Below are 24,584 nucleotides of genomic sequence, written 5' to 3' on the forward strand. Positions count from 1 at the left end.
CCCATGTGGTTGCTCGAGGGCCCTGCAGGAGATGGTGTATCTGGAGGGAGGTCAATGTGCCTCGTCCCCATGTCACCTACATCCTGATGGTGCCCATCATGGCGTGTGGCCATGGAGTGCAGGATCAAGTGCAAATCCAGCAAGACCTGCTGGACCAAGGTCTCCATAGTGGTCACCAGCCTTCCCATGGTGACCTCGAGGTGCTCGCATGTTGGAGCCACGACATCAGACAGAACGCAAATGGTCTCCTTCATTGTTCACTCTAGTCTGCTGAGTGACTGTCGAATCTCTGCCTGATGTTTTGCCGCCTGTTGTTGCATCTCCAGCATAGACTTGGTGGCCGCTTCCAGAGGCTCAACAACTGACTTGGACTGAGCGGGTGGCTGATCTCCAGCAGCCCTCCAAGTGCCAGAGATCTGGACTGTCGCTGCCTCTGACTGCTGAGGGGACATGTCAGTGAGGTGTTCCCCAGAAAGTGAGCCAGAGCCTAATCTCCATCTGTGCCCCACCGACATGTGTGTCGCTAAGCTGGTGGAGGCTGCGTGTGAGTGTCATGATGGTTCTTTCGGAGCTTCCTCTTTGGATGAAGTCTGGGGGCTCGCAATGGTGCTGGACTGGCTTGGGGGCCTCGATCTGCTGATACCTAGAAGATAGAAAATAGAGTTTCAGTTAATGAGCATGAGCTAGATAAGACTGCACGTGACTCACTGTGAATGTCAGGATTTGATGAAGTGATGGAGCTGTGATCCATACTAGGTTGCTGGGAGAGGCCGATCTCCCCTTCCCCACAGGAGTATTCCCTGTCCTCCCCAGCCAGCTCGGCTCCAGCCTCCTCAAACTCAGTGAGGGCGATGATGTCGGCCGTCCCTCCCCTCGTCTGCGATCTCTTGCACCTATTGTGTGCCAGCTTGGCCTATATGAAGAAGAAAGAAAGGCATGTGATGAGAAGGCAGGGAGCAGAGGTTGGGTGAGATGCATGTCCCCTGTGTGTGGTGAGCCCTCCCCAGAAGGGCCAGAGGATGGAATGTGAGCAACATAATGGATGGGGTGGTAGTGATGTGAAAGTCTTGGTGAGAGAATGAATGTTGATATGTGTTCCCCCGCTAATGGTTGTGTGAGATCCCTGAAGAGAGTAGCTGTTTGAGTGCATGATGCCATGATGAGAGTCTGATATTGGTGGGAGTTGAAGGATGACTTTCTCTGGCGGAGCAGATGAGATCATTCATCCTCTTCCTGCACTGGGTAGCATTTCGGGCATGGTTGCCAGCCACGCTGACTTGCTCTGCGAGGCCTCCCAGGCTGGAGAGGTGAGGCTGCTTTACTTCCTGCAGTCATCCCAGGGATATAGCACATGTCTGTGTGCCTGCTTCCCTCTGATTAAGGCCTGGAGGGCTGGGTGCGTGAAGCAGGGTGCTGCCTTATTCTTCAGGCTCTTGGCCTTCCTTTTCTAGCTGCCAGACATCTCTGGTGGGCTGGAGCAGGTGACATTGTGTGTTGGACTAGTCTTTAAATATGGTGCCCAGACCTTCGAAACTGCTAACTGACGGTAGCCGCACGAATCAACTCCTAATCCTCCAGGACCGATACGCTCCTTTGGACAGCAGGATGGGCACTGCCAAAAATGCCCACCACCGTACTTAGTCTCATTTATGGAAAATTTTGCCTCTTGTCTAATAGACTTAGCAAGATTTTGCTGTCAAAATAATGATGAGGCTAATGGTGCTAGCTGTTATTTATTATGTAAGTAGTAAAGCAACTTAAGGTCAATATCCAAATGTTGCTATACATGTTACTGTTAGGTTTATCAAAACGGCACACTGCTGTCTGTTTGGCCATTAACATGCTTTGAATAGGGTGAAGTTGCTGTATTTGCATGGAAGATGCAAACTAAACTCACCACATAAAGTGTTGTGTTGTCATTTCAAGCATTGGTGCCCTTTTAATGACATGATATGTGTTAATAACTGCCAACCAACCTCTCTGGCATTGAAAATTAACTATTACAAGTGTGTAGTCTTATTCCTCGGGTATTAATTGTTGGACATTTCAAAAATGTCAAATTTAAAATGTTTAATGTTGTTTATATTTTAATTTCTGTACCTTTTTATCTCTCTCTTATCAAATGCTTTTTTCCCTCTCTCTGTCTGTACTTGATTTCACATTGAGCACATCCTCTCTAACTTACACTTCTTCTGTGTCCTTGCATGGTTTATTTCTTAATCCTTCAACCTGATTGATTAAGGAGATATGCAGTCGCTTGACCTGTTGACAGAGGGCCCAGATACCCTGTTTCACTCAGTGTGCCATTATTAACTCACACTTTCAACTTCTTAGTATGCAAACATGTTCAGAGCTGAAGGATGCAAGGGCAACTCAAACTGATGACAAATGCCATTAGATGACCTACTACAGCAAAATCTGGCCCATTATTATTACAAAGTGGCAGTTCTACTTTTGATCTCCAATTTTGTAGAACCAGTGTTGTGCTTGCCCATAATATGGGTATCTGTGCTGATTGCAGGGATGGCTGGTATCACCAAATTTGTGAAACAATACCCCCTTTTGAATGCCAATTTTCTCCCTGTACTTGGAAATGTGCATAGGAGCCTGTCCTAAGCGATATGAAAACTTCAGCAAGCCAGCAGCTGTTATAGGGCTTCTGCTCACCATTAGAAGGGAGTTTTTTTAATGAAGGAATGTACTTGCTGAAAGGAGGAGGTGTACCATTGTTTGTGATAAAATTTGCAGGCCCATAATGGGTCTTCTCTAGATAACACGTTACAAGATCACAATTCTCTGGTCAGAAACCATCTGAATATTTATAAGTTGATAATCCTTCCTGTTCATTTTTACATTATGGTTGATGTAGAACCTACCTGAGGTATAGGTTTTGTCCCAATGTGAAAATGTCATCATCAAATTCATGTAGCACAATTAGAATACCCAAATGGATTCCTATCATTTTAACTTTGTTAGCTGTAATTTGAAATGCAAAAACAATCGCCAACCCTCTAGGAAGATCTTAGCTAACAACCAAAAGTGGAGTTGCACAGGCCAAAAAAGTACAAACTATTAAACAGAGTAGTTGATAAATGCTCACTGGCAAAAAGTGGAGTTCAACAACAGCAACTCAAAAAAACAATAACCTAGCAGTAAACCTGGCAAGCCAGACCTATTGATCTCTCAGATGTCCATTTTATTTGGGTGGAATTTCAACCAAAAATCACAATTTAATTAGGAACCCTATTTCAATAATTTTAATATTTAAATTTGGGTTCCATTTACCTGCAAGATGTCTACTTTTGTTTCCCAAAAATCATGCTTGAAAAATTTAAATCATGATGTGGTGTGACCAATTCTTTGAGCTAAAACACGGGGGCACAGTCTCAGGATAAAGGGTTGATCATATAGGACTGAGATGAGGAGAAAGTTCTTCATTCAAAGGGTTGTGAATTTCTGGAATTCAAAAATTCAAGAGGGTTGTGGATGTCCAATTGGTGACTATATTTAAGGCTGGGATTTGGACAAATGTTTGGTCTCTCGGAAAATCAAGAGATATGGAGAAGGGACAGGAAAGTGGAATTCAAGCCCAAGATCAGCCATGATCGTATTGAATGGCAGAGTAGGCTCGACAGGCTGTATGGTCTATTCCTGCTCCTATCCCTTGTGTTCTTGTTCAGACAGGCTCTGTGCCATCAGCACAGCTTTGTACAGTTGGGACTTCAATGCCAAATTCTGTTTAATATAGCTATCTGATGATTAAGAATTACATGTTACATAGCTGAGAGAATGTCAAAGCCACGGTTCAATCCATTTATAGTTTAATTGTTCACAGTCTTTAGTCAAAACCTGCTGAGTCAGGTTTGCTGTGTCCTTTTCATCCCAGCAGTGTGCAGATTGATAGCTCTGGTGTGAACAGCTTGCAACTGTCAGAGAGGTCAATTACATAGAGAATAATGGATATGTGAGCGTGATTTACTCCACTCAGAAGTTCAGATGACATCATAAATCTCAAGACTGAAGCATGGATTTTGCCCTCTGATCTTCAAGAATATGTCACTTCTTGGTCAGTTTTCTAATATACTGATCTTTAAAGTGTCACACATTAGCAGTAATCATCACTGATGATGATTTAAAGATGTCATGTAAGCTTTTTTGATGCCTCAGCCACTTGATGCTCAGTGGCTGAGCTATACAGACCAGGAAGGTCCAGGCTTATTCCCTGCGCTGTGCTGTCAGCAGTTGTTAAAGTTGGCCTTGTTACCTCCAGCAGGGAGGAGGGGGTGGGGGTTGGGGGGACCTCGCCAGGGTTCCTATTGATTGTTATCCAGTAACTCTTCCACATGCTTTGGTGCCAGATAAGGATCGGCTCATGAGGCTCAGTTGTGATGCCCTCAGCAATTGAATAGCCTCCTCAGTGCTCACTGTCTGGCATATATTTGAAGAGTGGCCACCTAAGCAAGCAACAGGAAGGTGAATGGGACTTGTGGAACTGTTGCCCAGGACAAGGTCAGCACCTTCATAAAAAGGAGACAGAAATAATCAGAAAAAGATGAAGGATGTAAAAGAAAGTAAAATAAGTTTACATTTATGGCTTATCACATCTCGCAAGAAGCTCAAAGTGCTTCACACACATGTATTAAGTTTTAGAATTCAGTGACTATTGAAATTTGGGCAACTACAGCATCACACAAGGTCTCTCAAGCAGCAATAAGACAAAGTTCATCAACAGCAATTTGTATTTATATAGTGCTTTTAATTTAGAAAAACACCCCAAGGCATTTCACAGAAGCTTAATCAAACAAATGGATGCCATGCCAAAGAAAGTGTTAGCAGGGTGACCAAAATCTTGGTCAAGAAATGAGTTTTAAGGAGGGTCTTTATCGTTTGGTGTGTGTTTGAGGGAGAAACAATCACCAGAACAATTGTCTATTCTTATTTGAATTGTTCTTTAGGCTCTTTAAAGTCCACTTTGACAGGCAGATAGTTTCCTGGTTTAATGTCTCACCCGAATTAAAGGTACCTATGCACAATCAGTATTCCCTCAGTACTGCATGTCAGTCATGATTAATTATCAGTCATGTGCTCAGGGCCTGAAATGGAATTTGAACCCATAACTCTCTGACTAAAAGGTGAATGTTCTACCACTGAACCAGCGTTGACATTTACCTAAAGTTCTCCCAAAGTAACTCAGTTTAAAAAATGGAAATATTATGGTGGGAAAAATTCATGCACTCATTTATATCATTGAAGAAAGCCATGCAAGTAGAGGCCTGAGGTGCTACCTGTCTGCCCCCAGGGATTCGAGGTGTGCCTGCGTAGCGTTGTTAACACTACATAAACAAATTTCTCCCCCTCTAACTTTACAGAATACAGTGAATTAACAAACAATTCTGATTATGTTTGCGGTTATTTCACAGTGTCCCCATGTTGTCTGTATAAACAATTGCTTTGAACAGATTTCTTAATAAATTGTATTTCTGATTGTTCTATTATCTTGCTTCAGAAGGAATGAGTTGTATGAACAAAGACCATGGCTGTGCCCACATCTGTAGAGAAACACCAAAAGGAGGAGTAGCATGCGAATGTAGGCCTGGTTTTGAACTAGCCAGGAATCAGAGGGGATGCCTATGTATGTAAATTCCTTTCATTTTTCTGTTTCCTTATGTATTATTTTGGGACATTGAAAGCACTACAAAGGATTCAACCTTCCCACAGTCCTTACCTAATCCTTAAGTGTCCTGTTTGACCTCTGATTTAAATCAACTGGTATGAGATACTGAACTTATCCATAAAGGTATTTTTCGCCTGGGTTGCACTAATATTAATGTAAGATGCTGGATTTCTGCTTTAAAATGTACCTTGAGGATGTGCCTGGTTTTGGACAACAGCTAGTGCAACAGTCACTCTGACTGCATATGCTTGAAATAAAGATTTTAAAGTTGATGTGTCTGTACAAGATGATGTACTTAACAGCCTGACCAACACAAATCTAATTTTGAATGTCTCACGAAAAAATCTGACATGCCACGACCTTTAGCATTAAGTTGTTTGGCTGGTGAATAAGCCTAACATTTCAATAATGTCTGAATTTATTGCTTGTCCTCTTTGCCTATAAATTTAAAGATGTCCAGGATAGTTCAATATGATTGTGATAATGATCAGCTGTTTCTTTTAGATGTGTGTAATTTTCTTTTAGTAACGTGTAATCATGGAAACGGTGGGTGCCATCATACTTGTGATGATACAGATGATGGACCTGTTTGTGGCTGCCATCAAAAGTATGCCTTGCTGTCTGATGGGAAAATCTGTATTGGTAAGTGAACTGGCTCTTCCTGCCATTTTTCCTACAGACTCTGAACAGTTTACAGAAGTCTCGAAGCAGATCAAAGACAAATTAATTTTGAAGAAAGTTCCTGCAATATCATTCTTGTCTATCTGAAGGCAGAATTGGATGCCTCTTACTGCTGTCTAGGCAGTAGATGTTTATAAATTCATCCAAATTTTTAGTGTTATTTCAGCCAAGCAGATTCAGCTACCTCAAAATCTTGAAAAAGATAGGGTTAGATGACAGTATTAAAAGCATTTTTTAGTAGATGCACTAATTTGGATCACAAGTTGTTGCTGTTTAGACAACTGATTCTTGGTGAAAGCAGCTACTATTTTGTATAATTGTCGTTCCACTTGTGTCAAGCTAAAGCTCATGATCTTAATACACTAGTGTTATTTCAAATAAGTGTAAGTTCATCAGTTTTTCTTCAATCATAAATCAGCTGCATAAAGGAAGTAAAACTGTTTGTTGTGACATGTATTGCATTTCTTGTAGCCTATGCGGAAAATAATACAACATATTCACTAACTCTGTATTCTAATAAATATTATCCGGTATGATTGCAGTTACTTTAAGCAGCTACACCCTCTAATAAACCTCAGAGTTGCTTACAGCTGTTACATTATTTTTCTCATTGTACTTGATATCAACAACCATAAAATAGCAATATAAATGCTGCTGTTCTTTTTTTGACTTGCTGAAAAAATGTAGTGATTAGAATTTATAAGAAAAATATCCCACAAAAATAGCTACAGACAGCGTCAGAAAAAACAGCCCTTGAATGAAAGGCAGTTTCATGCTGACATGGTGACCAGTTGATGCACAAAAACTTGTTCTGGGAAATGTTCAATTGTGTCCTCTGCCACCCATTGTACCTGACAAATGTATCATGTTAGAGGATGGAAATCTGACAGAACTGGAAAATTCCAAAGCTGGCAAGAATGGTGTTTTATCCGATTGAACTTTATACTTATACATCTTTGATGTCTGCAAACATTTCATGTAAATTTGACATAACCTTGTTTTGCAGTAATGAGTTTAAAAATGTTCAATTGTTCTGAATTCTGATCATTCCCATTGAAAAGGATAAAACTGTAAATGGTGGATATCTGAAATTAAAGGAGAAAATGCTGGAAATGCACATCAGGAAAATCAGCATTTGTATATGAAAAGACAGCTTATGATAATTTGGATATGTATCTATGATCAGATCAGAGTTCAGCTGTCAAAACTCGAGGTGAGTCCAGGAATACTCACCAGAAAATTCAAAACCTTTATTGTCCTTTCACCAATTAATGCTGAGTCACTTATGTACTTCCAGCAATTTTTGTCATAAATGCTAAAGACCTGTAAAAATATTCAAAAAATATATCAATATTTCAAACTTTACATCATCTTTATGTCGTGCATATTTTGAAGGCTAAGATCATTTAACATTTACTTACAAAGATTGATGATGCAAATGCAACAGAAAGCATGAGAATTTATTTGCTCACAAATTGATATTGTTCTGTCCTCTTCAAGAAGCTCACTAATTCTTCTCCTCTGTGATTTCCTTTTCTCCTTTCCAAGCTGTTGTGCTCTGGTGATGACTCTGATTGCCTGTCTTATCTGCAGCCAAACATAAATTAAAAATAATCAAAACATTTTCAACATAATGATCTCTATTGCAGCCATGCTCCTTCATCATTTCATACAATCCTAATTTGTTGTACATGTAGAGTACAAGAAGCTGAGACTTCTCTTAGCTGACTGGGAGATTGAAGAGAGGCACTAACTCCATCACATGGAACACAGAGGATTTTAGCAGTTTTCATCTAATGTAATTTGTTCCTGCTTGGATTCACTAATCAATTGCATGAAATGGAAAGATTTTTAGGTGATTTATTAATTTTTTCAATTAACTGTGTAAAGGTGAATGGGAACATGCTTGTCAGAAGAAAGATACAGTAACACTTTATCCTTTCCCTGTATAATGATGCTAACTTTCCTGTCCTAGAAATTAAGAACTTGCATATTTGTCTTGGAAAATGGCTGTTTTTAATCACATTGAATGATTAAGGGATAGCGTTAAACATTTTGAAAGCATGTTAAAACATTATCATTTCATTTTATCTGCTGATTATTTTTTTCTGCAATGCTATTTAACAAAACATTGTTTGGCTTTTAAATTTGTCTTGATCAATTATAGACAAGCAGGCAACGAGCACTGCAGTAAACACCAATGCGATAAACATTTACCTTTTTGCATGCTTTTTTTTTGCATTTCCTTTCATTGAGATGTTTCTAGTTGATTACCAATTTTATCCAGTACTGGATTGCTTCTCAGCTTGCAGAAGCGGCTTCTTTAAAAATAAATCTCAGATGCAGTTTCTGTTGCTTTTGAATGCTTTTTCTGTTCAATTAAGTTTTTTTTTGCATTGCTGTGAGTTTTTGACTGCCCTCATTTACAGCCTGATTCTGCCAAGAAAAGGGAAGGCTAGCTGCTACATGTACTCAAGAAAACAGAATTAATAACATAAGAAAATGTATTGCTGTAAACCACAGATAAAAAGAAAAACCAAGAAAGCTGAAATAAGAACAGAAAATGCTGGAAATGCACAACAGGTTTCTAAATGTCGGAAAGAGAAAGGTCCCAACTGCAACATCTTTATTGTACATTTCCAGTACTTTCTGTTTTTAATAGTTGGTGATGCAATGTGGAAGACAAAGCAATAAAGAGAGAAAAGCATTGTTTAGATGCCTTTCCACAACATATAAATTAAAAGCAACTTTTTCTTCTTTGGTTTGACCAATTGCAATATATTTTGTGCTTACTTGTATTATAGAAAAGGCTGAGGCTGCAATTGAGAACTCTGAATACAATGCCACGTCAGTAACTGATGTGGACAAGCGGGTGAAACGCCGACTGCTAATGGGTAAAAAATAAAAAAGCTTCTAGTGCACTGGTAGTTTCTTTTTGCTCTCTATGTCTTTTCATTTCAAACCTAGCTCTTAGCTGGATCTGAACACCATCACTTTCACTTGGGTTGGTGTGCATGGGTTTCTTTTCAATATTTAACCATTATTGTATTAGCTCCCTTGCACACTAAATACTCATATAATTGGCTCTGCAGTGTCTGGCAATGGATACTAACAAGTAAATGTTGCTGTTTCTTTAAGATATTTCTTGCATACCTCAAACTGTTACTAAATATGCTGAAAATAAATTCAAAGTTTAGAAAGATTTCAAGATGACCTTACTTTTCTATCTGAAAACAGTCACTTTACTGCCAACTATTGTACTGAGCATTACAGACTAGGAAGGCCCAGTATTACTATTTTTCTTGGGGTTTCATTGTTTCAGCTCATGCAACAATTAGCATCAGCACTCCTGGGCTGGGGAGGAGAAAAGAATAACCAGCCATTTTGATGCTGATTGGTACTGGGTAGGAAAACAGTGTGTGTGGGGTTGGGTGAGGGCAAACTGTGGCAAAGGTGTAGTGTCCTCCATGATTAAATAGTCTGCCTGTATGTAATGTCTAAGCTCAGCCTTGAGGAATTACCACCTGAATGAAGTGCTGAAGGCCTGCAGGCAGCTATGGAACTGTACCCCAGCAAGAATGAATGCCTGTGGAAGAGATGGGGAGAAAACTGGGGGGAAAATGCAGTATTTTAAATGTAGAAGATGGATTTCTCTGTGTTTAATTACAGGGTAATACTTAAGATACATAAAGCTAATGAGTAAACCATTAAAACTTAAACAGCTGATATTTTAGTCATAAAATCAGTGCAACGCCTGTCAAATATATATGTGGAGAATTTTGTCCATACACCTAATCAAGCGATTGTGTGATGGTGTTCAGTTGTTAACCCTTCTGCTATTGGTGAGCCTGCTGTGTAAATTAATTTTATGCCCGGTATCTTATCACTGAAATGACCTGCCTACAAAAATTATTGGAAATCTTTTCTGCACTTTTGTTCTTTTATTTTCCTTGAGAATATTAAATACCTTTATGTTTTCCTCTTTCTTGTGCAGGCCCCACTGGCCCATGTATGCTTGTGGTTAAGACTGTATTTTGCTCCCATGCTTTAACTAGCAATGTTATTCAACCAGTTAGTGAGAGACGCAAACAGGAGCTAACTTATCCCCCTCCCTGCTTAATCACCATCCCACAACAGGGTAACTGAGATCAGGCACTTAGAAATCAAGTGTGAACCTCTACACTTTTACTTCTTTGTGCTTTGATGTTTCAGCAATGCCATTCTATACTATGCTGTGTTACTAGCCTGTTTTCCTAGATGAAGTATATTGTTCTTAGGTTATTATAATTTTTTAATAAACAGCAATAGATATGCAATTTGCTCCCCATCTATTATTAATACATTCTGCCTTTATTGTACAGTATTAACATAAATTAATTTACAATTCATTGAGTCAATTTCCCATTTCAAGTGCAGTTTATGAACACTCTGCTGCTGTGGGCTGAAACATGTAACTCCAAAGTACAGAGGAGATATGTTGGTTTTAAATTTTCCCTATGTTTAGAGACATTTTGGCCAACAGCAGTTAGTTCAGCTTTATGTCACCATGAGGACATTTCAGATGCAAGTATCAGATTCTGCAATCCATCTCTTTGTGTTCCTGGTACTAAAAAGAGCCCACTGCTGTTTTGAAGGGATATTTTTCTCTTAGTATTATTGCTCACTTTGCCATTGGTAGGTGACATTTATTCAAAAAACATTGATGATTGTGCCTAAAGTTAGGTAGCCTGTTGCTATTATGTCCATAACCCACTGTTACTTAGTGTACCTAAGTCTCTTTGATAGTTATGGCAGAAAATGTAATTACATGCAAAACATTTAAAAATGTCACAATGGGTACCCTACAGCAAGATATACAAAACATGGGGCAGAATTTAGCCTTCGATGGGCGGGTGGGCCCCACCGGCTCGGCGGCGGGCGGGCAGCCGAACTCCGCCACCGAAACGGGCCCCGCTGCCATTTTGAGTGGGCAGGCCAATTAAGGCCCATTAAGGCCCTCTTGCATGCGAAAGAGCGCACTACTCCCTGAGACTAAGTGCTGTCTCAGGGAGAGCGCTGAAAGTTTAATAAACTTAAAAAATAGCAAAATAAAAAAATTATTAACATGTCCCCCTCATGTGACAATGTCACACAAGATGGGACATGTTAATAAATATTACATAAAGTTTATTAAAGTTTTTGAAAACAGACAAATCTCATCCCACCAATGGATGAGGTTTCATGTTTTTTCAGAAGCCCGCTGGGGCTCCTGGCCTGCCCGCCAGCCTTAAGGTTGGACGGGCAGGTCCTTTAAATGGGTTAATTATCCTGTCAATGGCCTCAATTGGCCATTGACAGGTCGGCAGGCGGACAGCAAAATCAGCTGTCCGCCCGCCTTCCTGAATATTTAAACGGGGCGGGATGACGTCAGGGGTTCCTCCCGACATCATCCCGCGTCATTTTCGTGTTGGCGAGCAGGCCCCGTCCCCAACTCGCCGACAGAAAAATTCTGGCCATGATTTTTAAGAAGTGATTTTCTGGGGTCTGATTTGCCTGAGTATAGCAAATATCAGAAATTCTACTAATCAAACTTCTCCCTGCTCCCGTTTCCATTAATGGAAGGAAGGTTGAGTATATTTTGTTATGGAGGTGTGCTCCAACCCACCTGCTTTTCTGATATTTCATGTGTCCAAGCACCTGGGCGCTGATTCAGGAATATCTCCCCTTAAACTTCTTTACCCCTCTATTTCCGATGAGAGTCACTTCCTTTCATAAAGCCGTCTTGGCTGGAATAAAAGTAGTGAACTGGAGCATAACCTTAGATTACCATAAATGTTGCTTTATGATTGGCTGTTCTAACTGTTTGTGTTTCTCCAACCCTAAATTGGAACCTTCTAACCTAATAAGGGCACATTTGGCTTTATCAAGAACTGGTGCACCTCCCTCCCAGCAGCAATACTAGTACTAAAATGCTCTCATTTTGCAAATTAATTTAGCTCAAAGGACCGCTGATTTTGCATCTAGAACCATTGGATAAGGAAGCAGGCAAACTTTTGGCCTATATATTAAACAACTCTATACAGATAGGATCATTTGATATTAGCGATCCTTTCATCTCTCTGAAATGAGTGTGAATCATGGACTAGAGGGATAAAAACCTAATAAAAGTCTAAAAGGATAAAAGTCTAAAAGGATGCTTCCCTTTATGGGAGAGACCAGAACCAAGGGCCACAGTTTAAAACTAAGGGGCCTCCCAATTAAGACAGAGATGAGGAGAATTTTTTTTCTCTGAGGGTCCTTAGTCTGTGGAATTCTCTCCCCCAGAGAGCAGTGGCGGTAAGGTCATTGAATAATTTTAAGGCCGAGTTAGATAAATTCTTGATTAACAAGGGACAAAGTGGGTAGACAGGGAAATAGATTTGAAGCCACAATCAGATCAACCATGATCTTGTCAAATGGCGGAGCAGGCTCGAGGGGCCGAGTGGCCTACTCCTGCACCGAATTTATATGTTCATATATATATTAGTAAGTCGCCATTCTTTGATGATTATAAAAGTCCTAAAAGCAAATGGACAGTCTTAACCTAATTCCAGAGTAGCTATGAATCAACAGCATAAAACCGCCCATAATCTAGCACACATTGCTGTTAATGTGGTAAGATAGATGCTGCGGTATAGGAAATTAAGAATTCACATTTATAGGGACTCTTTTGGAATATGGGCCAGAATTTTGGCATTGGAGTGTCGGGGCGGGCCTGACACGCCGACGCGTAAAATGATGCGCGGTGATGTCGGGCGTGCGTCCCGACGTCACCGCGCGTTATTTCGATCTTTCGTTCAGCGGGCGCGCGCCGGAGGCGGCTGCGTGCCCACCGAACTATCAAAGACCTGAGAAGGCCATTAAAAAACCAATTAAAGTAATTATCAATGCTGACTGTCCGACCTTAAGGTTCGTGGGCAGGCGAAGAGCCCACGTGGCCTTCACGTTTTTCAGGAAACCTCATCGGGCAGGGTGAGGTTTGCTGAAGCGTTTATTAAATAAATAAATAATCTTTGCTCAATTCATAAATTTGTCACATGAGGGGACATGTGTAAATAATTTTTATGTTTCTTTCTTCAAAAATTTCAGTATGTACTTAATCTCCCTTAGGCAGCTCCATGCCTCAGGGAGATTTCTGTGCTCTTTCGCGTGCATGCACGAAAGAGCGCAGGCTCCGACTCTCCCTCTTCCCCCCACCTGCACAGGTTGCACTGAGCGCTCCGGCTGTGTGTCAAGGCCCGCCCATGTAAAATGGCGTGGAGACAATCGCGGGTGGCGATCGGCTCCGCACTCATCCACGCCCACTCCTGACTGGCCCGCTCGATATGGGGAAAATTCTCTCCATGGGTTTGGGCACCATAGGCTGATCCTAATTTTTCCTGCAACCTGTTCTGCACTTGATCTGTGAATGTTGTAGCTTGATTGTTGTTGCAAAAATTTGTTTAAATGTTCCATTCATCAGACATTCCTGACTTTGATGAGCAAAGCCACTCAATAAAATGAAGAAAGAATTATTCTTAAAAGAACTTTACTGGCAAAATAATGAACAGAAGAAGGTGTATAATTTCATATTAACTCAGAATTTACCTTATTTAACTAAATTGTGCTAATATTTGTCTTTAGAATAAAATTTACTGACAAAGAAATATAACAGCAGTGGGAAACATTTAAATCAAAAATGAGTCTAGGGCCAGAATTTTACCTTCGGCGTGCAGGCACGCGCCCGACATGCCCGTGCGGGATGAGGTTTCCCAAAGCTAATACAAATTAAATAAAAACTTTATTTTGAATTTAAAAACATGTCTCATTTCACATAACACAGCCTCATGAGGGGACATATTTCATTAAATTTTTCTGCTCTTTATTATATTTTTTTGAAAAGCGCTTCAATCTCCCTGAGGCAGCTCTGTGCCTGCTCCCGCCAAGCCCGCCCAACGAGGGAAAAATTTTGGCCTATGAGAAATATACCTCAATAAGAAGTAAGAACAAACTAGCCATTAATGTCACATCATGGGTGAATAAAGAAATAAGGTCAAAATTGAAACTAGAGAAGAAGGCATACATTAAATGCATAATCAAGAAAAGAGAGGATGACAAACTGGAAAGTTTAGGAAAGAAACCAAAAAAACAATTAAGAAGGTAAAGAGAAACTACGAAATTAAATTGTCGAGTAATATAAAAATAAAAAGTATAGGTTACTACAGACATTGCTGAAAAGAGAGACATGTTGCCGAAGCTTATTGTCTTGCATTCATCGGGACAAACGCAAGAAAGCCAAATTTCAAACAATCACAATGATCATACTATAATAAATAAAAACAAAAACAAAAATGCTGGAAAAACTCAGCAGGTCTGGCAGCATCTGTGGAGAGAGGAACAGAGTTAGCGTTTCGAGTCCATATGACTCTTCTTCAGAGCTAAAGAGAAGTAGAGATATGGTGGATTTTATACTGGTTTTGAGGGATTGGAGCAGGTGAAGCAAGATAGAAGACCATAGATATGTGGGAGCTAAGGAGAGATTTACAAAGATATCATGAACACAAGACAAAGGAATGTTAACAGTAATGGTAAAGACTAAAGAAGGTGCTGATAGTAGCACAAAGGTAAAAGCAGAATGTGTTAATAGCAGAACAAGGGTCAGTGCTCTGTGAAAGCACTACATGGAAACCAGTAACAGATGGCCCTGTGGGGTGGGTGTTGGGGACAAAAGGATTTAAAAAATGAATAATAAATAAATAAATAACTTTAAAAACAAAAAAAAAATTGGATTAAAAAAGGGGCAAAGGTAGAGGAGAGAGTTCATGATCTGAAGTTGTTGAACTCAATGTTAAGTCTGGAAGGCTGTAAAGTGCCTAATCGGAAGATGAGGTGCCATTCCTCCTTCTTGCTTTGGGCCTCACTGTAATATTGCAGCAGGCCAAGGATGCACATGTGGGCATGAGAGCAAGATGATGTGTTGAAATGGCAAGCGACAGGAAGGTCTGGGTCATACTTGTGGACTGAGCAAAGGTGATTTATACTTTTGGGGAAAAGCGTGCTAATTGATTTCACAAATCAACTCTGGCCGAGATGTTGCCATAGAGAAAGAAGTGAGCTCTTTGGACTCCCCAAGCTTCCAGGTTACTCAAAAAAAGTGAAAGGCTTGAACAGATATCCTTCGTTTTCAGAGAATAGTCCCTGTGTATGAATGTATGTCACTTCTAGCAAGTCACATTACGAACTCTACTGATTATCATAAATTGGTTGTTAGTGTAGCCATTAGCACACTCAAGATTGTTCAGCAAGTGCTGTCCAATTGTGGAATCACATCGAACAGTAGACATTTAGCTTGAAAAGTACCTGGTCCACTTCAAATTACCCTGGAAAGAAAAAGTATCTCAAAAATTTGAACAATAGGTTAAGCAAGCCATCCACGCTGAAAGAAATGGGACTTTTTAAAATTCATTCACGGGATGTGGGCATCGTTGGCTCGGCTAGCATTTATTGCCCATCCCTAGTTGCCCTTCAGAAGGTGGTGGTGAGCTGGCTCCTTGAATGGGTGCATTCCATGTGGTGTAGGTACACCCACAGTGCTGTTAGGAAGGAAGTTCCAAGGTTTTGACTCAATGACAGTGAAGGACGGCAATATATTTCCAAGTCAGGATGGTAAGTGGCTTGGAGGGGAACTTCCAGGTGGTGGTGTTCCCATCTATCTGCTGCCCTTGTCCTTCTAGATGGTAGTGGTTGTAGGTTTGGAAGGTGCTGTCTAAGGAGCCTTGGTGAATTCCTGCATTTTGTAGATGGTACACACTGCTGCCACTGTATGTCGGTTGTGGAGGTGGTGAATGTTTGAGGATGGGCTGCCAATCAAGCAGGCTGCTTTGTCCTGGACGGTGTCAAGCTTCTTGAGTGTTGTTGGAGCTGTACTCATCCAGGCAAATGGGGAGTATTCCTGTCTTGTGCCTTGTGGAGGGTGGACAGGCTTTGGGGAGTCAGGAGGTGAGTTTCTCATCACAGGATTCCTAGCCTCTGACCTGATCTTGTAGCCACAGTATTTCTATGACTGGTCCAGTTCAGTTTCTGGTCAATGGTAACCCCTATGATGTTGATAGTGGGGATTTAGTGATGGTAATGCCATTGAATGTCAAGGGGCGATGGTTGGATTCTCTCTTGTTGGAGATGGTCATTGCCCGGCACTTGTGAGGCGTGAATGTTACTTGCCACTTGCCAGCCCAAACCTGGATATTGTCCAGGTCTTGCTGCATTTGGACATGGGCTGTTTCAGTATCTGAGGGGTCACGAATGGTGCTGAACAATCAACAGCGAACATCCCCACTTCTGACCTTATGATGAATGGAAGGTCGTTGGTGAAGCATCTGAAGATGGTTGGGCCGAGGACACTTTCCTGAGGAACTCCTGCAGTGATACCCTGGAGCTGAGATGACTGACCACAACTATCTTCCTTTGTGCTAGGTATGACTCCAACCAGCGGAGAGTTTTCCCCCTGATTCCCATTGACTCCAATTTTGCTAGGGCTCCTTGACGCCATACTCGGCCAAATGCTGCATTGATGTCAAGGGCAGTCACTCTCACCTCACCTTTAATAAATGATAATTTTCAGAATAATTATAGGATTCTTATGGAATTGGTAGGGATTGCATATGCCATTTTGTTTTCTTCCTCTGTCCGGAGAAATTAATAAACAGTCTCTAGAATTGTCAAGGTTTCCTGATTCAGGCATCCATGTTGACATTCCTAAGTCGATAACATGGCGTCCTGTACCCTCTTATCTATACAAGTGTTTGGTAAGGGCTAACAAATAAAAGGTAACCTCGAGCTAAAGTGATGGCCAAGAAGGAGGTGGCCACCCTGACATCTTGGGTACCTGTCCTGTATTCATTGGTTGGAAGGGTTCGAACAAGTGATTTCCATGGGGTAACAGGTGCTTGGAGACAGGGGACAGTCCTTGTCAGGTAGCTGCTTTACTTAGATGGAGGAAGACTGGAGAAGATGGAGGAAGACTGGCAGGGGAAGAGCTTCCTAATACTTTGGCTACTGAGCAGAATGCTGCTGCCACAAGCTACAGAGATCAATACACACTGCATCATCCATCTGTTTATCCTCTGGGATCAGTAAACCTCTCTCACCTGTCATGGATTGTATGCTTTTCTTATCTATTTAGTTTATTCATCACATATAAACTGTTAACAGGGTCCAAGCTGGTTGGTGAAGTCGAAACCAAGGCACAGAGCTTTTCCTTATAGAGAGATATTGACTTTGTTCAATCTCACAGCTCTCCTTACAAATACCCAATGTTCCAGCTATCCCCTATTTATATGTACTCCAAGTACTTAATTAATTAATGCCCTGCACCTGTGTATCCCAGCAATATAATTAACATACCATTAGCATTACAAACTAATTTAAAATCACTAATGAGTTCTCGACCACCTATTTTGGGTAATCTTTGACTCTCAAACCTTAAAATTTATAAGTATGCAGAGGGTATGCGTGTGGTATTTTCCATAAACAAGATGTTGCTGTAAAAAAGTGTTCTGCCTACCAGATAATTTAAGATAATCGGTTGAGCTTGTAACTTGGCTCATTTACGCTTGTTGGAAACGACGTACATTCATATGCAGAGGCCTCTGCAAACAAAAGGAATATGTTCAAACCTTGCATCTTTTTTGAATTACCTGGGAGCTTGAGGAACCTATAGTTCCCTATTGCTCTCTCCATGGCAATACCTCTGCCAATGAGAGCCGATTTGCCAACCAGTCAGCACCCTTTTCTCCAGTAGTATAAATTGTTGGTGTTTGAAATTTGGCATTCTTGCATTTGTCCTGATGAATGCAAGACATAAAGCTTCAGCAACATGTCTCTCTTTTCAGCAATATTCAAGTTCTGTACTACTAGGTGACTGATTCTACAGGTACATAAATAAGACAAGAGAAATCAGAATAGGCATAGGACCACTGAGAGATACACATGATAAACTCTAGGCGCAGATGACACCAGAATAGGTGGGACAGTAAGTTGCAATGAAGAAATAAGAAACTTACAAATGGATATGGACAGGTTAGGTGAATGGGCCAAAATCTGGCAAATGGAGTTTAACGTGATTAAGTGTGAGGTTATCCATTTTGGTCGGAAGAATAAAAAGGCGACTTATTATGTAAATGGAGAGAAACTTCAGAATGCTTCAGTGCAGAGGGATCTGGGTATCCTCGTGCATGAATCACTGAAATCTAGTATGCAGGTACAGCAGGTAATAAAGAAGGCAAATGGAATTTTGGCATTTATTGTTAAAGGAATAGAGTATAAAAATAGGGAAGTGTTGTTGCAACTGTACAAGGCATTGGTGAGACCGTACCTGGAGTACTGTGCATAGTTTTGGTCCCCTTACTTGAGGAAGGATGTAGTTGCATTGGAGGTGCTTCAGAGGAGGTTCACTACATTGATTCCGGAGATGCGGGGCTTGTCTTATGAGGAGAGATTGAGCAGTTTAGGCCTATACTCGCTAGAATTTAGAAGGATGAGAGAAGATCTAACTGAGGTATATAAGATGCTAAAGGGGTTAGACAAAGTCGACGTGGAGTGAATGTTTCCCCTTAGGGGCATTCTAGAATGAGAGGCCATAGTTTTAGGCTAAGGGGTGGTAGATTTAAATCAGAGCTGAGGAGGAATTACTTTTCTCAAAGGGTCGTGAATCTGTGGAATTCACTACCTCAGAGTGCAGTGGATGCTGGGACGCTGAATAAATTTAAGGAGGAGATAGACAGATTTTTAATTAGTAACGGGTTGAAAGGTTATGGGGAGAGGATGGGAAATTGGAGTTGAGGCCAAAATGAGATAGCCATGACTATTGAATGGTGGGGAAGGCTCAAGGGGCTGAATTGCCTACTCCTGCTCCTAGTTCTTATGTTCTTATGTTATGTACGTTCTTATGTAATTACAGTGAAATGACAGAAATATTAACTAATTGCCTTGCTTCAGTATTTACCAGGGATGGTGGACATGACATTTAGAAGATGTGACTGAAAAGGATATAAACCATTTAAGATAGAAAGTGAGAGATGATTGATAAACGAATTAAACTTAGAGGGGGTAACCCTCCTGCATGGATTGCATCCATGCATACTAATACTGTACATCAGAAAAGAGAGAGGACTGGCAAACAGCTAATACCATTCCTATATTTAAAAAGAAAGATAGAGCATGTCCAGGGAACTATAGATGAATTAGCTTAACATAAGTGGTAGGAAAGATAATGGAATCCTTACTCAAAGATTTAATAGAAAAGCATCTAGAAACTGATAATATAACAGTCACCACAGATTCCAAAAGGGTACTGCTTAACCAATATTATTGAGTTATTTGAAAAAGTAACAAGAGGGGTAATGTAATATACTTGGATTTCCAAAGGGCCTTCTATAAGGTACTGCATAGTGGACTCGTGACTAAGGCCAGAACATGTGGGATCAGGGCAAATAGCAGAATGGATAGCTGGCTGGCTACAAAATAGAAAATGGAGTGGAACTTAAAGTTGGGAAGTGATGTTTTGCAACGATTGATGCTGGGACCACTGTTGCTCACCATTTTCCCTTTCCCCTTCCAACTCCTTCCAACCCCACTTGTGTCCATTCCCAGAAAAAAAACTCTTCTTCAAATCACTTACCACCGCACTTCAAATTCCCAAAAATCTAGCCTTTGACCTACAATTCATCATAACATTTCTTCAGCTACTGAATTATGAAATCATGCCCTCACCACAGCCTTTACTGCCCTTGTCCCCAGCAGAATAATTATTCTCTCTCACCCCAATTATTACCCAATTATACACCTCATATCCACTCCCTTAAATCCAAGGGATGGAGATTTGAATGTCTTTTGTGAACAATTGGTTTAACCATTCATCACCAGACCTGGCTGACCCACTTAAAGCATCTTCAGGCAATGCTCTCCACCGCTGGCACTATCCACTACTCAAAAAACATCAAGAAATGCAAAGGTAATACTGAATTCCTCTTCTCTACCACAAACTGTATTCTTGGCTTCTCCATCTTTTCCTCCGACAAGAAATGCAAGGAGCTCATGGGGTCTATTATCACAAAGATAATTGAGACCATCTGATCTGCTGTCTCTGCTGCTTCCCTCCCACTAGCCCATCAGGACAATCTTCTCCAAATGCTCCTTGCATCTCTAGCCCTGAGCTCACGTCTTCCTCTAGATTCAATCCCAGATCCTGAAATGCTATTTCTAATCTCATCTTCCCCATGAGATCCACCTCCTATTTCCTTGATCCTATTCCAACTAAACTGCTGTCCACTTAATTTCCCTTCCTAGGCCCAATGTTAGCTAATATTATTGACAGTTCTCTCTGCTCCGGTATTGCTTCCCCAGCCCCCTTGAGTTTCTCTCCTTGCAAACTTGCAAACATCCCTTTCATCTCCGAAGCACTTTAAATTCTCAAATTCATGCTCATTTTTCTTGCAATTCAATTGAATCCCTCTAATTAGGATTCCAGCCTGTCCACAATGCTGAAACAGCCCTTGTCAAAGTCGCAAGTAACATTTTTAATGATTGTGATTGTGTGACTGCGTATTTCTATCCTCCCTCATCCTTCTAATCTGTCTACAGCCTTCAACTCAGTTGATGCACCATTCTCCTCCAATGCCTCCACTCTAGCATTGTTAACCTCCGGAGACCTCTAAGTATTTATCGAATGCTCCATTCTATTTCTCAACTACATGCTATTGTTCTCCTGATATCACCAGAAAACACAAAATCAGGATCCACATGTATGCCGATGACAATCAATTGTATCTCACCATAATCTCTTTGGACCCCTCAGCTCTCTCTGATTTGTCACACTGCTTGACTGATATTCAATATTGGATGAGCAGAAATTTCTTCCAACTAAATATTGGGAAGACTGAAGTCATTTTCTTTGGTTGCCACCACAAACTCCATTCCCTGACCACCTTTCCATCCCTGGCAACTGTCTTAAACTGAGCAAGATTGTTTGTAATCTTGGTGTTGTGTTTGACCTTGAGATGAGTTTCCAATCACACCATCAACAAGACTACTCACATTCACCTCCATAACATCTCTTGACTCTGATACTGCCTCAGCTCAAACTGCTGTTGATAATCTCATCGAGGCCTTTATTGCCTCTAGACGTGACTCTTCCAATAACAACATTATGTATTTATAAAGCACCTTTAACATAATAAAACATCCCAAGGCGCTTCACAGGAGCATTATAAAGCAAACGTTGACACTGAGTCACATTAGACGATATTAGGTCAGATGACCAAAATTTTGGTCAAGCAGTGCCATAAAGGAGGAAGAGAGGTTTAAGGAGGGAATTCCAAAGCTTTATAGCCTATGCAGTTGAAGGCATGGACAGCAATAGTAAGGCAATTAAAATTGGAGAAGTGCAAGAGTCCAGAATTGGAGGAGCACAGACATCTTGGAGGGTTATGAGGCTGGAGGAATTTATTTTTTATTCATTCATGGGATAGGGGTGTCGCTAGCTAGGCTAGCATTCCTAATTGCCCTTGAGAAGGTAGTGGTGATCTCCCTTCTTGAACTGCTGCAGTCCATGTGGTGTAGGTACACCCACAGTGCTGTCAGGGAGGGAGTTCCAGGATTTTGACCCAGCGACAGTGAAGGAACGGCGATATATTTCCAATCAGGATGGTGAGTAGCTTGGAGGGGAATTTCCAGGTGGTGGTGTTCCCATGTTTCTGCTGCCCTTGTCCTTCCTAAATGGTAGCAGTTGTGTGATTGGAAGGTGCTGCCTAAGGAGCCTTGGTGAGTTTCTGCACTGCATCTTGCTGATGGTACACTCTGCTGCCACAGTTTTTCAGTGATGGAAGGAGTGAATGTTTGTGGAGGAGGTGCCAATCAAGCAGGCTGCTTTGTCCAGCATGGTGTCAAGCTTCTTGAATATTGTTGGAGCTGCACTCATCCAGGCAAGTGGAGAGTATTCCACCACACTCCTGACTGGTAATTTGTAGATGGTGGACAGGTTTTGGGGAGTCAGGAGGTGAATTACTCACTGCAGGATTCCTAGCCTCTGACCTACTCTTGCAGCCACGGTGTTTATATGGTTAGTCCAATTCAGTTTCTGGTCAATGGTAACCCCCAGGATGTTGATAATGGGTGGTTCAGCGATGGTCATACCATTGAATGTCAAGGGATGATTGTTAGATTCTCTCTTGTTGGAGATGGTCATTGCTTGGCACTTCTGTGGCATGAACGTTACTTGCCACTTGTCATCCCAAGCCTGGATATTGGCCAGGCATTGCTGATTTTGTACATGGACTGCTTCAGTATCTGAGGAGCTGTGAATGGTGCTGAACATTGTGCAGTCATGAGCAAACATCTCCATTTCTGACGTTGTGATGGAGGGAAGGTCATTGATGAAGTAGCTGAAGATGGTTGGCCTTAGGACACTACCCTGAGGAACTCCTGCAGTGATGTCCTGGAACTGAGATGATTGACCTCCAGCAACCACAAACATCTTCATTTGTGCCAGGTATGACTCCAACCAGCGGAGAGTTTTACCCCGATTCACATTGACTCCAGTTTTGCTAGGGCTCCTTGATGCCACGGTCAGTCAAATGCTACCTTGATGTCAAGGGCAGTCACTCTCACCACACCTCTGGAGTTCAGCTCTTTTGTCCATGTTTGAACCAAGGTCAGAAGCTGAGCGGCCCTGGTGGAACCCAAACTGGGTGTCATTGAGCAGCTTATTGCTAAACAAGTGCCACTTGATAGCATTGTTGATGACCCCTTCCATCACTTTACTGATGATCGAGAGTAGATTGATGGGGTGGTAATTGGCCAGGTTAGATTTTCCCTGCTTTTTGTGTAGGAAATGCCTGGGCAATTTTCCACATTGCTGGGTAGATGCCAGTGTTATAGCTGTACTGGAAAAGCTTGGCTAGAGGCGCAGCAACTTTTGGAGCACAAGTCTTCAGCACTATTGCTGGAATATTGCCAGAGCCCATAATCTTTGCAGTAGTCAGTGCCTTCAGCCGTTTCTTGATCTCACATGGGGTGAATCAAATTGGCTGAAGTCTGGCATCTGTGATGCTGGGGACCCCCGGAGGAGGCCGAGATGGATCATCCACTCGGCACTTCTGGCTGAAGATTGTTGTGAATGCTTCAGCCTAATCTTTTGCACTGATATGCTGGGCTCCCCCATGATTGAGGATGGGGATATTTGTGGAGCCTCCTCCTCCAGTGAGTTGTTTAATTGTCCACCACCACCAACTGGATGTGGCAGGGCTGCAGAGCTTAGATCTGACCCGTTGGTTGTGGAATTGCTTGGCTCTATCACTTGTTGCTTATGCTGTTTGGCACACAAGTAGCCCTGAGTTATAGCTCCATCCGGTTGACACCTCATTTTTAGGTGTGCCTGGTGCTGCTCCTGGCATGCCCTCCTGCACTCTTCTTTGAACCAAGGTTGATCCCCTGGTTTGGTGGTCATGGTAGAGAGGGGGATATGCTGGGCCATGAGGTTACATATTGTGGTTGAGTACAATTCTGCTGCTGCTGATGGTCCACAGCGCCTAATGGATGCCCAGTCTTAAGTTGCTAGATGTGTTCAAAATCTATCCCATTTAGCATGGTGGTAGTGCCACACAACATGATGGAGGGTATCCTCAATGTGAAGACGGGACTTCGTCTCCATAAGGTCTGTGTGGCAGCTACTGCTCCCGATACTGTCGTGGACAAATGCACTTGCGGCAGGCAGGTTGGTGAGAATGAGGTCAAGTATGTTTTTCCCTCTTGTTGGTTTCCTCACTACCTGCTGCAGACTCAGTTTAGCAGTGATGTCCTTTAGGACTTGGCCAGCTTGGTCTTTGGTGATGCTACTGAGCCACTCTTGGTGATGGACATTGAAGTCCCCCACCCAGAGTACATTCTGCACCCTTGCCACCCTCAGTGCTTCCTCCATGTGGTGTTTAACATGGAGGAACACATTCATCAGCTGAGGGGGGGGGGTGGTAGGTGGTAATCAGCAGGAGGTTTCCTTGCCCATGTTTGACCTGATGCTATGAGACTTCATGGGGTCCAGAGTCGATATTAAGGACTCCCAGGGCAACTCCATCCCAACTGTATACCACTGTGTCTCCACCTCTGAGGAGGACCGAGACCATGGAACAGTTTGAAAACAAGGATGAGAATTTTTAAATCAAGGCATTGCTTGACCTGG

At 41.8% G+C, this 24,584-nt stretch overlaps 1 protein-coding gene across 1 annotated transcript in view; it reads left to right on the plus strand.

Annotated features, from left to right (window-relative positions):
* The window catches only part of scube2 (signal peptide, CUB domain, EGF-like 2), a 236,471-nt gene that overhangs the window by 76,037 nt on the left and 135,850 nt on the right, over positions 1–24,584 (plus strand). Inside the window, exons 5-7 of the mRNA XM_078547869.1 lie at positions 5,507–5,632; positions 6,200–6,316; positions 9,160–9,249. Of these exons, the coding sequence (XP_078403995.1) occupies positions 5,507–5,632; positions 6,200–6,316; positions 9,160–9,249 (333 nt within the window). The remainder of the gene's footprint in view (positions 1–5,506; positions 5,633–6,199; positions 6,317–9,159; positions 9,250–24,584) is intronic.

Source organism: Cetorhinus maximus, chromosome 9, assembly GCF_964194155.1.
Source record: "Cetorhinus maximus chromosome 9, sCetMax3.hap1.1, whole genome shotgun sequence".
Classification (NCBI taxonomy): domain Eukaryota; kingdom Metazoa; phylum Chordata; class Chondrichthyes; order Lamniformes; family Cetorhinidae; genus Cetorhinus; species Cetorhinus maximus.